The sequence below is a fragment of the Ovis canadensis genome, chromosome 24 (genome assembly GCF_042477335.2).
Source record: "Ovis canadensis isolate MfBH-ARS-UI-01 breed Bighorn chromosome 24, ARS-UI_OviCan_v2, whole genome shotgun sequence".
Lineage (NCBI taxonomy): Eukaryota > Metazoa > Chordata > Mammalia > Artiodactyla > Bovidae > Ovis > Ovis canadensis.
This window is the reverse complement of record NC_091268.1, coordinates 13,800,253-13,812,997: the sequence shown is the minus strand read 5'-3', so window position 1 is coordinate 13,812,997 and position 12,745 is coordinate 13,800,253. Positions and strand designations below refer to the sequence as shown.

The 12,745-nt window shown below is 38.0% G+C and overlaps 1 protein-coding gene across 1 annotated transcript; it reads left to right on the top strand.

Annotated features, from left to right (window-relative positions):
* The first annotated feature begins 11,153 nt into the window (after positions 1 to 11,153).
* Positions 11,154 to 12,092, top strand: LOC138428634 (olfactory receptor 4C15-like). Its single transcript, XM_069569355.1, has one exon. The coding sequence runs from the start codon at positions 11,157 to 11,159 to the stop codon at positions 12,090 to 12,092; it is 936 nt and encodes a 311-aa protein (XP_069425456.1). The 5' UTR covers positions 11,154 to 11,156.
* Positions 12,093 to 12,745: the final 653 nt, after the last annotated feature.

The window sequence follows — 12,745 nt, the reverse complement described above, 5'->3', positions numbered from 1 at the left end:
TACTGCCCTTAAGCCCAGGCAAGCAGGGCCATTATTCTTCTCTCCATATGTTGAAGGTCTTCTGAGAATTTATCAAAACTCTCTTGCAGTATCTGGGACTAGGAAATACCTTCTAGTGGGATGTTCCAGCCAGGGTTAGACTGCGCCATTCTCATATCTCTCTTTCCCCTTCTGGGTTCTCTCTGATGCTCTATCCCCGACATGGGGTCCACCAGATATTCTCCAAGGCTCTGTATTCTTCACCTATGAAGCCATACATGGCCCCATGGTCAGGACCTTGGTTCCAGAAGGGCAGTTTAGCAAGCAAATAGCTTCCACTAGCTGGTTCTTTTTTTTTTTTATGATATTGTATTCAATTGATTACTAGGATGGTGTTCACATTGCTGACTTGGGGGACACAAGATCCATTAAGGATCTAAACTATACGTGGTCCCTTTCTGACCCTTGACTTGGGCCAGATGTCTGGCCCTTCTCAGCTCTCACCTGTCCCATGGCTGACTGCAGTACCACCATGTACAGTAGTATAGGCACACATCCTATATCCTGTTCATTTTTCCTACTGACACCCAAGAAGGTCATCCCAGTGCTTCTTTAGGCGCTATGCTATGCATCTGTCAGTTGTTCAGAGGCGGCTGTGCTTAACTTCTGCAAGGGCTTTACATTGCTCTCTAGTGGAACTGGTCCTCTCTTGCTTCCATGGATGTGGTGGCACTGTGCTTTTCTGTGCTGATGCTAAGCCATGGGGGATGAGGAATATAACTAGCATGCATGGTACCACTTTCCTTTGTCTGTAGTCAGCTCTCTCACCTATTGTGCCTACTGGTGGTGGTGAGTGGGAGGCAGGCTGTGGTCAGTGTTGAAAAAATCACCTTCTAGGAATGCAGTGATTATAGCCTAAGGAATTTAAAGGATGACATGGTTGGAAGCTGAGTAATTCTTTCCTTCTGCTGTGCAATTCCTAGTATGACCAGGAAATGAATTAGTGGTCACGTTTTACATCAGCCTCTAGTCCTCAAAATTTGTTTGTGCTCATTAATAAGGAAATATTGTTGAGAAAATAATTGGTCAGCAGTAACTGTGGGCAGTCTAATAAACAAGGCAGCTTATCAGTTATGATATAAAGCATAATAAATATATGGTAAAAAGGAACTTCAGAGGTATTATTCCAAAATACAAGGGTTCTAAAGAGAACAGGAGGAAGTGGGTTCTAGAACTGAACAGAAAGAGGTGCTTGGACACCAGGAAGTTTCTTTCTGTGCTCTTATTGGATAAAAAACAAATACATAAGTACATCTTCTTTACCTGTGATTCTAAGTTCCCAGCACTAAATCACTATATCTCACACACCCATTAATTTTGTAAAATATTTTAGTAATATTACTATAGTTTAGTCCTTTACAAATTATATGGCTTGTTCTGTACACCCCAAGAGAGACCTTGATTTAAGACAGTACTGTTCTGTGACGAACTAACAGAACATCCCTAAATGACAAAGTATATTTTCATGGAAATTGATAATCCAGCTCTAATATTTATAAGGGAGTATGCCTGGATTTGCATAGCCTTGATGATAGAACAATATAAAAAAAAAATAGAGATAGCGGACTAGACTTACTAGACCACAGGCATATCATAAAGCTTTTTTTTTTTTGTAAATTTTTTTGTGTGCCCAGTTAAGAAAAATTCTAAAGAACAGAAGAAATGACTCAAAATTGAGCCATCTATCTTCGGAGATACACATTTTGTAATTTAATTAATGATGAAGGTGGAACTTTAATCTGTCAGGAACTTTGATCTGTCAGGAAGTGTGTCAGTTCAGTTCAGTCGCTCAGTCATGTCCCACTCTTTGCGACCCCATGAATAGCAGCACGCCAGGCCTCCCTGTCCATCACCAACTCCCGGAGTTCACTCAGACTCACGTCATAGAGTCCGTGATGCCATCCAGCCATCTCATCCTCTGTCGTCCCCTTCTCCTCCTGCCCCCAATCCCTCCCAGCATCAGACTCTTTTCCAATGAGTCAACTCTTCACATGAGGTGGCCAAAGTACTGGAGCTTCAGCTTTAGCATCATTCTTTCCAAAGAAATCCTAGGGTTGATCTCCTTCAGAATGGACTGGTAGCATCTCCTTGCAGTCCAAGGGACCCTCAGGAGTCTTCTCTAACACCACAGTTCAAAAGCATCAGTTCTTCAGTGCTCAGCCTTCTTCACAGTCCAACTCTCATATCCATACATGACTACTGGAAAAACCATAGCCTTGACTAGACGGAGCTTAGTCGGCAAAGTAATGTCTCTGCTTTTGAATATACTATCTAGGTTGGTCATAACTTTTTTTCCAAGGAGTAAGTGTCTTTTAATTTCATGGCTGCAGTCACCATCTGCAGTGATTTTGGAGCTGAAAAAAATAAAGTCTGACACTGTTTCCACTGTTTCCCCATCTATTTCCCATGAAGTGATGGGACCAGATGCCATGATCTTCGTTTTCTGAATGTTGAGCTTTAAGCCAACTTTTTCGCTCTCCTCTTTCACTTTCATCAAAAGGCTTTTTAGCTCCTCTTCACTTTCTGCCATAAGGGTGGTGTCATCTGCATATCTGAGGTTATTGATATTTCTCCCAGCAATCTTGATTCCAGCTTGTGTTTCTTCCAGTCCAGCGTTTCTCATGATGTACTCTGCATATAAGTTAAATAAGCAGGGTGACAATATACAGCCTTGACGTACTCCTTTTCCTATTTGGAACCAGTCTGTTGTCCCATGTCCAGTTCTAACTGTTGCTTCCTGGCCTGCATACAGATTTCTCAATCGGCAGGTTGGATAAATCCCAGAAGGGCATATTGTCACGTATCTTCCCTCTGCCTCATCCCCGTATTTTTGTGCTTTTCTCTGTGTATCTTTCTCTCTTTCTCTGATTTTAAAGTTTTTCAAGTTCACCTTTTTTTTCTTCATCGATAACCTGCTTGTTATATGATCTTCCCCACTCCATCTTGATGCTATTATTTCAGTGTTGTCCCACTCACTTCCTCTAAGAGAAACAAATAATAAATTACTAAGCAAAGGAAGATATGCAATAAAGTAGAAGATACTAAATGTGCTTTCAAGTAAGAACTAAGGTTCCAGGATTAATTGCTGGAGTCCTGCAATTGAGTCATAACTTCAAAATATCATCTCCTTCAGGAGTGTGGCCCACTGTCAAATGGTTAACACTTGTCCCTTAACACCATAGCCAAACAAAACCTAGGCTTTCACTTTTCTGATGAATCATTTCAGAACTTTTTCTTTCTATGAGGTATAAGAATATATAGGGCAACAAAGTCCTCACTGTGGCCTGTCTTTGCAAGGACTTCATGAACTAAGTCTAGACTTTCCCAATCCTAATGCTGCATTTCATCAGAGTAAACAGACCTGTAATTCCTCCCACCTTTTTTTTTTTCTCAAAAAAATGAAAAGAGAAAAATTCCTTTAAAACTCATGGTTTATCAGGGCTAGGTACTGACGGAAGAAAATAACATCTTGGATTAATGTACACGTTTTTGTACATTTATAAAGTTTGTTGTTCTTTAATCAGTACAATTACATTCTTGTCCTGAAATGGTATGTGTCTTCATTGTCTAATACTTTGCCTAGTCCCAGAACTCACCTTTTTGCATTTAGTGCACACAAGCATTTCATCTCAATTCTGCAGAGACACTATATTTTGTCTCATACTACGATATATTCCGTAAAAGCTTAGAGAAAAATCTGAACAAACTTTTTGGTCAACCCAATACAAAGTTTTCCATTTCTGAATACGAAGGAAAACGAAAGCATCTTTAAATACAAACACTAGGATCATTTAAAAAAGAAAGAAAAAAAAAAGCCTTAAATTTGCAGGGGCCACAAAAGTTTTGCAAGCACTCAAGTAAGTCAAATCACAGATAATTGTGTCTTGGAAAATCATGACGGTAAATTGCTAAACCCTGAGGGGACTGAGAAGTAGTTGTGCAGGTTCATGACCTCAAAGGGAACCTCTTTAAATTCCAGTTGGAAGTTAAGCAAGAAACTTTTCTTCTTTCTTTATTTTAGGGACCATATTGAAGACAGCACTTGAGAAGCATCAGGAAAAAGGCTCAACTTCATCTGCCAGAGCTGCCTTCCCTTTTTTCTTAGGCATTGAAGTAAGACTTGGAAACATCTTTCACTTTCTGGCCAGCTATTGAATAGGCTTCTCTCCATAGAGAACAGGAAACTGCCATTATGAGAATTTTCAAGAAGCTGACACATGATGAGATTTATAATTCACATTTTTGAGTATTCAGAGAGGATTTTAAATGGGGATATAGTACTTAAAATTAAGGACATTGTGAAGAAGACAACCAAGTCTAAGGCAAGGTAGGCTGTCTACTCTGGGACTAGCTATATAACCGTGTTTGGCCTTAGAATTTTATCTTATTGTTTTTTAATAATTTAATTTATGTATTAATTTGGCTGCACCAGGACTCTGTTGCTCTGTGGGCTTTTCTCTAGTTGTGGGGAGAGGAAGCTGCTCTCTAGTTCTGGGCTTCTTGCAGTCACTTCTCTTGGTGTGGAGCATGGCCTCTAGGATGCATGGGCTTCAGTATCTGTGCTCCCAGGCCCCAGGGCACAGGAGCCATAGTTGTGGGCACAGTCTGAGCTGCCCCATGGCATGTGGAATCTTCACCGATCAGGGGTTAAATCTGGGTCTCCTGCATGGCCAGGTGGATTCTTGATCTCTGAGCCACCCAGCAAGCCCTATAATTTTTATCTTCAATGGAGATTATATTTTAATTACCTCAAAGACTTGGAAACAAATAAATTAATAACTAAGATTTGATTTGACAGTGCTTAACACATATTAAGTGTCCAATAAGTAGAAACTGAATGCTAACAGGTTTGGAGGGCTAGGAAAACTTATTACTTGAACTCTAATGATATTAGACCTCTCTCCAGGTTTTCTTTAAGTTAAATCCTGACAACTATTAAATGCAACAAGTGAATATTTTGTCATAACTAATCAATGATATTTTATTTTTTTCTTTTTTAGTATATTCTCATTTATCATGCATTCTTTAATACAGTCCCTTATCCTATTGATTTAGATTTAAAACTGGAACTTTTCTGAAGCTCTATAAATAATACCAATATAGGAGAATGGCAATTCAAGTACTGTTCACCATTTACAGTGTTATTGATAATAACATAGTACTTAATATTCCTACCAAAAATGCTAATGAATGGCTCAAGAAAGGACAAGAAGGATAAGAAAGTGTGTCTTAAACCACAGGGGAGAGTCTACTGATTTTAAATTTGTTCACTTAATTTTTCTAAATGCACTTGATGTCAAATAGCACTGTATTTCTCCTAGAATTGCTCAAGCATTTAAATGGATGAAGTTCTGAGCTGCCCTAGTGCTAGTTATTGTGGCTTTGTCTCTTTCTTAAAATGAACTAAATTACTAAGACAACAGAGGAAAGAAGGCTCAGGTATACATTATGAAGGACACACATAACATTGAAAGGTTATTTGAAATTCTAGAAATAGTTGATACATTTAGGAAAATCAGCAGAGCAATATTGAGAGGCAAGAAAAGGATCTGACATCTACTAAGAACACATTTCTCAGATTGTCAAGGAAAGGAATATGCTTAACTAGATAGGGAAAGAATAAATTATTCCTAGTTGAAATGAATAATAATCCTGGACCAAAAGACAGTGATTTTGATGAACGTAACAGGGAGGTTAGTTAGAATGGGGTAGTATCTTAATTTAAGCTTGAAATATAATTGATCTCATTTAGTTGCTAAGTTGTGTCTGACTCTTTGTGACACCATAGACACTCCGGGGTCTCCTATCCTTCACTGTCTCCCACAGTTTGCTCAAATTCATGTCCATTGAGTCAGTGATGCCATCTGACCATCTTATCCTCTGCCACCCCCTCCTCCTTTTGCATTCTATCTTTCCCAAGATCAGGGTTTTTTCCAATGAGTCTGTTCTTCACATCAGGCAGCCAAAGTGTTGGAGCTTCATTTTTAGCATCAGTCCTTCCAATGGACATGCAGGGTTTCCTTTAAAACACTATTTATAAGGACCAGCTTACTACCAATATCTCATATAGTTTTGAATAGTGTATATATATCAAAGTTGAAATAGGAATTCATATTATTTTCAGAATGATATTGGAAAAGTATTATTGCCAAAATGAATGGAAAGCAACAGGAAGAAGTAGAAATAGTGGGGAGACACCATTCCTGGATGGATCAGAGGTAAATGATCCACCTTCAATGCAGGAATCACAGAAGATGCTTGTTTGATCTCTGGGTCAGGAAGATTCCCTGGGAGAGGAAATGGCAACCCACCACAGTATTCTTGCCTGGAGAATCCCATGGACAGGGGAGCCTGACTGATTACAGACCATGGGGCCACAAAGAGTTGGACACAGCTGATCAACTAAGCATGAGCACGCATCCCAGGCATGGCCCAGAGTCACTAGTTCATGGTTTGAGGGGCCCTGTGAAGTCTCTCGTACAGTCGCAAATTCTAAAGGATATGGCTATCAAGAAAGGTCATGGACTCTTCTAGGAGAAATGTAAAAAGAATAAACTGTTTCCTAAATAATTATATGAAATGAAAGTTGATATCACACTGAGTATAGAGGATGGGGAAGGCTGGACCCATGACTCAGCTCTTTGTGGATGGTTTAGAATAGCTAAAAGTGTTTAGTACGTTCATTCCACCTATGAAAATTAGTGATACTGAACAGATAGTAAAATTATCCTCAAACCCCATCTTTTTCTGAACTGTTTCGGTGATGGAGAAGATGGTATTAGGGGTTTTAACCTTGATTTTTAATGTCAAAACTTCTTGTATCAAGAAGTGTATATACTTATACCAAGAAGTATATACTCAATATATGGGTATTGAGAGTAAATTCTCTACCATTTTCAAATGTTCCCTTCTTGCTTTTAAAATTGTATTGAAATGTCTATACAGATCTGCTGTTATTACAATTTTTATTTTTGTTTTTCTCATTTAACATATTGTAAAATGCCTCACCATCTATATTATTGACTAGTATTTTAGTTATAGAATATTATGTTATTAAGTTGTAGTGGTCTGATTTACATAAACATCTTATTATTGAACATTTTGGATATTCCTGAATTTTCACTATTATAAATGACATGACATCATCTTCCATTATAAAACTTATAGCATCTCATTTCACTTTTAGAATAAAGTTCAGTGTTGGGGTTACCAGTATAACAAATACAAAAACATTTATGATTCTGAAAATATTTGCTATTTATTTCCATAATAATTATGAAGAATATTTTTCAAAATGGTGAAATGAACATTTAATAATTACCATTAACACCATATTTTTTTATACTTCACTAATTTTCCCACTAAAATCTCTTTTCTGTTCTAGGATTCAATCCAGGCCAACCCATTGCATTTAGGACAATTGCCTTTTAAATGACATCAAATCATACATCTTGTGATCATGAACTATGAAAACACTGTATTCTCCATTGTCAATGTTTTAACTCTATTTGTGGAAATTCCTCTTATCTGAAAAAAAGATGGTGAATTGTTTATATTTAGTGAGCACTTTAATTTTTAAATGATATTTATCTTAAAACACCCCAGATAAGGGAGATTAACAGCCTAAGAATTATTTTTAGAGCCTTGTTCTTCCCCCTCACCCTTTACATTATTTGATTTTTGTGTGTGTGTTTTTTGTGTACAATGATGCTACCTGAAAAAGAAATAGAGACATGTGGGTCTGAAAGTCACAATAATTTGTTCAGAGTATTATGAATATTTAAAAGTGTACTCCAACATCTGAAATAGTGCATAACACATAGTAAGTAGTTTGTAAATTTATTGGAAGGTTGAATGGATGGATAAATGAATGAATCTTCTTTTTTTATTAAAAGTTCAAGCATTTAAACATTTCTTCACTATAACCAATAAAATATTTTATATTTGTGAATAAGTAAAAGGGTGGGTAAAAATACTTCCCATCCTTGATCATGATAAAGCAGGAATTAGAACAAAAAACAGTCATTTCTGCTTTTGCCAATGGCTCTGAGGACTTGTTCTTACCATTTACTGTGATTTTTCTTCTATGTTTTTAACTGTGTGTTTTTTATCAGTATTGCCTTATCGGATCCTCACAAGAACCTTATCAATAGCTGTTTTAACTATATTCAGTTGCAGAGGTAGCATCCAAGCCTTAGATTTTTAAGTTGCTTTTCCCCATCACATAGTACAACTAAGTAAAGGAGCCTAGATTTGAAGCTAGTTCAGTATGAATCTGGAGTTGATACTCCTCATTTAATTTCATTATGTCTCTTGCCTTCATCCAAGGATAAGCTGCTGCTGCTGCTGCTGCTGCTGCTGCTGCTGCTGCTGCTGCTGCTGCTGCTGCTGCTGCTGCTGCTGCTGCTGCTGCTGCTGCTGCTAAGTCGCTTCAGTCGTGTCTGACTCTGTGCGACCCCATAGATGGCAGCCCTCTAGGCTCCTCTGTCTCTGGGATTCTCCAGGCAAGAATACTGGAGTGGGGTGCCATTGCCTTCTCCAACGCATGAAACTGAAAAGCGAAATTGAAGTCGCTTAGTCGTGCCGACTCTTAGCGACCTCATGGAGTGCAGCCTACCAGGCTCCTCCGCCCATGGGACTTTCCAGGCAAGAGTACTGGAGTGAGGTGCCATTGCCTTCTCCGAAGGATAAGCTGATAACTGCTAAATCATATGTTTACTATATATATTTTTTTTCTCTTTTTTTTAAGGCCATAATCCTAGATTTTTTACTTTAATTATTTAAAAATATTTTCCTTTTTCTTTTTAAAATAATGAAAGTATGATAACACACTTACAAGCAACTTGGAAAATACAGTATAAAGCTACATATAGTTCCACTATATATTACAATTAGTTTTTAAGTAGATAAATTGGAGTTTCAATATCAAACTCTCAAAAATTGATACAGTGAATAGAAAGAAAAGTAGAAGGATATAGTTGACCTGAAAAGGACTATGAACCAATTCTAGACAAGCCCCAACATAATTCAATTTGTACAGTTTTCACACAAAAGCAGGATACTAATTCTAACAAATTGTCATTGACTGATCTGATGATCTTACATGGTTTGCTTTACATTTTTCTATTCATGGTGATGACTTGTAACTGGGTACGAAGTTCATAGTGCAGACACTTTCAGAGTGTCTATTACCCTGGGAACACAATGGAAATACATTTCAAAGTAAGTCGAAAGACAAATGTTAGTTGACATAAAACTGTATATGCTAGTATTTCTAATATTATAAATTGCTTTTGTTAGCTGTAAGTGACAGTCACAAAAATCAGCTTATTTTTATTTCTCATGGTAAGATTAATTTTTGGCCTTATTCTCTTATTTAACACACACACACACACACACTCATATGCCATTTGACTGATAAATTTCTGTTATATGTACAGGGGAGGACACAATCCTTCACAGCTATATGTTGCTATGGAAAATGAAGTCAAAGTGTGGAGTAATAATCTGAATGGCTCATGAAATCTTTGTGTGGGTAAGTTGTCTGGCTTTTTAAATGAGAGGATAGAAACTAAAATTGGTAAAGGCATTTTACCATAAGCAACATTTTCACATTTTCCAATTTGACCCTCATAATCTTGTGAAATTAGTAAGGAGGTTAGACATGATCATCCTTATATTACAATGTGCTTGAGTGCGTAGTCATCGCTCAGTGATGTCCAACCCTTTGCGACCCCAGGGACTGGAGCCTACTAGGCTCTTCTGTCCATGGAATTATCCAGGCAAGAATACTGTAGCATGTTGCCATTTCCTACTCCAGGGGGATACAATAAAGTCATATAAATTTGAAACAGATATCCTTGGATCTTGATCAGATTGGGCCACATTATATAAATCATTAGTAAAAAAAAATGAGCATTCAGACTGGCTATATTCAGCATCCTGTTTCTTTCCCTCACCTATGCAGTTGTTGCTTATCTGTATCTGTAAGTAACTGGACTGTTACCTTCTGATTCTATTAATACCTCATTTGCCCTGCATCCTTAATCAAGAGTCATCATTCAAACATGAACAGGGGAATCAGAAAGTTTTAACCTCTACAATGAATGGAGACTTTAGAAAGGCCCCTGCTTTCAAGTTCTTGCTAGAAAATTTTTGCTTCTTTCCCTATAGAGCAGCTGGGATGGACTTGAGTGTTAAAGTCAGAGATTTGGGGTTAAAATTCCAGACCCAGCACCTGCTATTTGTTATATTTTTATCTCCTTAAGAATGAATTTCCTACCAGTAAGATAGGGTAAGAAGATCTAACATGAGCTGTTTTCTACCCACTAGACCCTGAAGAGTTGCTTCCTTGCATGACTTAACTTAGTCATTATAACATACTCATTGGTAGATATTCTATTTATAAACTTCCGTTCTTGTTTTTAAATGATGAATTAGGAAAAATACAAACTCAACACACACATACTTATTATGAATGTTTAGTTTGCAGCATGGTGCTTTCCCAATGAGAATGCTTTTATATATACAAAAGGGATGATTGAATTAATCTTAAAGGCTCAATTCAGTTCAGATTTTTAAAGTTATAATTCAGGGATTAGTCATGATTTTCGAGCACCTCTATAAGCTTTGCCACATTTACTCTTCTATCTGTAGATAAGGAAGTTACCTGATCAGGGATGTGGCAGGGACGACTAATAAACTGCCCTCCTCCTTTCCTCAGAACTTTGATGTGGCTTCAGAATCTTTCTAACAGTTGATGCCGGGAAAATACTACTATGGGATCAGAGTTGGCAGTTGAGATAAAAAAGGTTTCTTATCTCCACCACAACTGGATCCTTTCCCTTCCCCTATATCGAAGCTCTGACATCTTAAAGTATTTAATAATTTATATGTACCACAATTCTTCTTGATATCCCATACCACATTCAACAAACTTCTAATTTTGTGTTCTCACTGACATGAAGATCATTAGCACGTAAGATAATTTTTCATATATATGCATCAACTTAATGATTGTAATAGTAGTACAAACTGGTCTGAAACAAATTTTTCTTTCTCATCATTGTAGATGTTACATGTTCACTGTGGTGGCTTTCATCTTTTCCTTGGAAATCATGCAAAATCACAGCTTTGTAACTGAGTTTGTACTCTTGGGGCTCTCACAGAGTCCAAATGTGCAGAAAACAATATTTGTTGTATTCTTGTTCATTTACATTGCAACTGTTGGGGGCAACTTGCTAATTGTGGTGATCATCAGTAGCAGCCCAGCACTCTGGGGCTCCCCCATGTACTTCTTCCTGGCTTTTCTGTCCTTCCTGGATGCATGCTTCTCCTCTGTCATTGCCCCAAAGATGATTGTGGACTCTCTCCATGAAAGGAAAACCATTTCCTTCAGAGGCTGCATGACCCAGATCTTTGCTGAACACTTCTTTGCTGGGGTGGAGGTGATTGTCCTTAGTGCCATGGCCTATGACCGCTATGTGGCCATCTGCAAGCCGTTGCACTATTCTTCTATCATGAACCACAGACTCTGTGTCCTTCTGATGGCGGTAGCCTGGACAGGGGGTTTTGTTCATTCCATGATACAGATTCTCTTCACTTTCCAGCTGCACTTCTGTGGCCCCAATGTCATCGATCACTTCATGTGTGACTTGTACCCATTGCTGGAACTTGCCTGCACTGACACTCACATCTTTGGGCTTTTGGTAGTCACCAACAGTGGGTTTATCTGTATCCTAATCTTCTCCTTGTTGCTTGTCTCCTATGGGGTCATCCTGCTGTCTCTGAGAACCCATAACTCTGAAGGGCAGCAGAAAGCCCTCTCCACCTGTGGATGTCACATTGCTGTTGTGATTTTATTCTTCGTCCCATGCGTATTTGTGTATGCACGACCTCCATCTGCTTTCTCCTTTGACAAAATGGTAGCCATATTTTACACCATCTTAACTCCCTTGCTCAATCCTTTGATTTACACGTTCAGAAATAAGGAAGTGAAAAGTGCCATGAGGAAAATGTGGACCAGAATAATGGTGGTTTCTAATGAAAAATAAAATGTTAAACTTTTAGAAAATTTTAAAGTAAGTGTAAACGTTGTCATACTTTCTTAGACAAAAACTTTGTGTCAAACTTATTTGACAGGTAGTAAGTCATCCAATGCTTCCCTGATAGCTCAGCTGGTTTAAGAATCCACCTGTAAGCCTGGAGAACCAGGTTCAATTTCTGAGTCAGGAAGATCCACTGAAGAAGGGATAGGCTACCCACTCCAGTATTCTTGGGCTTCCCTGGTGGCTCATCTGGTAAACAATATGCCAGGAATGTGGGCGACAGGTCATCCAATAACAGACCATTAACATGGGGCCTGGGAAAGGATGCTTTCTCTCAGATCACTTATGAACTCTAATATGACAACTCCGTTTCCTTATATGTAAATTTAAAAATAATTGAATTTTATGCATATTGGAATCTATTTTTTTTTTTTAAGAGAACCATTACTGATCAGTTCACTTGCTATTCATTTGATGGCTTATAAAATTCCTGGAGGGAAGAAAGAAAATATCTTACAAATTAGAAACAGGAGCTTACTCAAGTTATCCCAGATGAAAAGAAGTGTATATTTAGGATGCTGATTTTAGTGACTGATGAAAATCAGGACACAGGAATGGAAGAGACCAGCACAATCACAAAACTTCCACTGTAGGGGTTC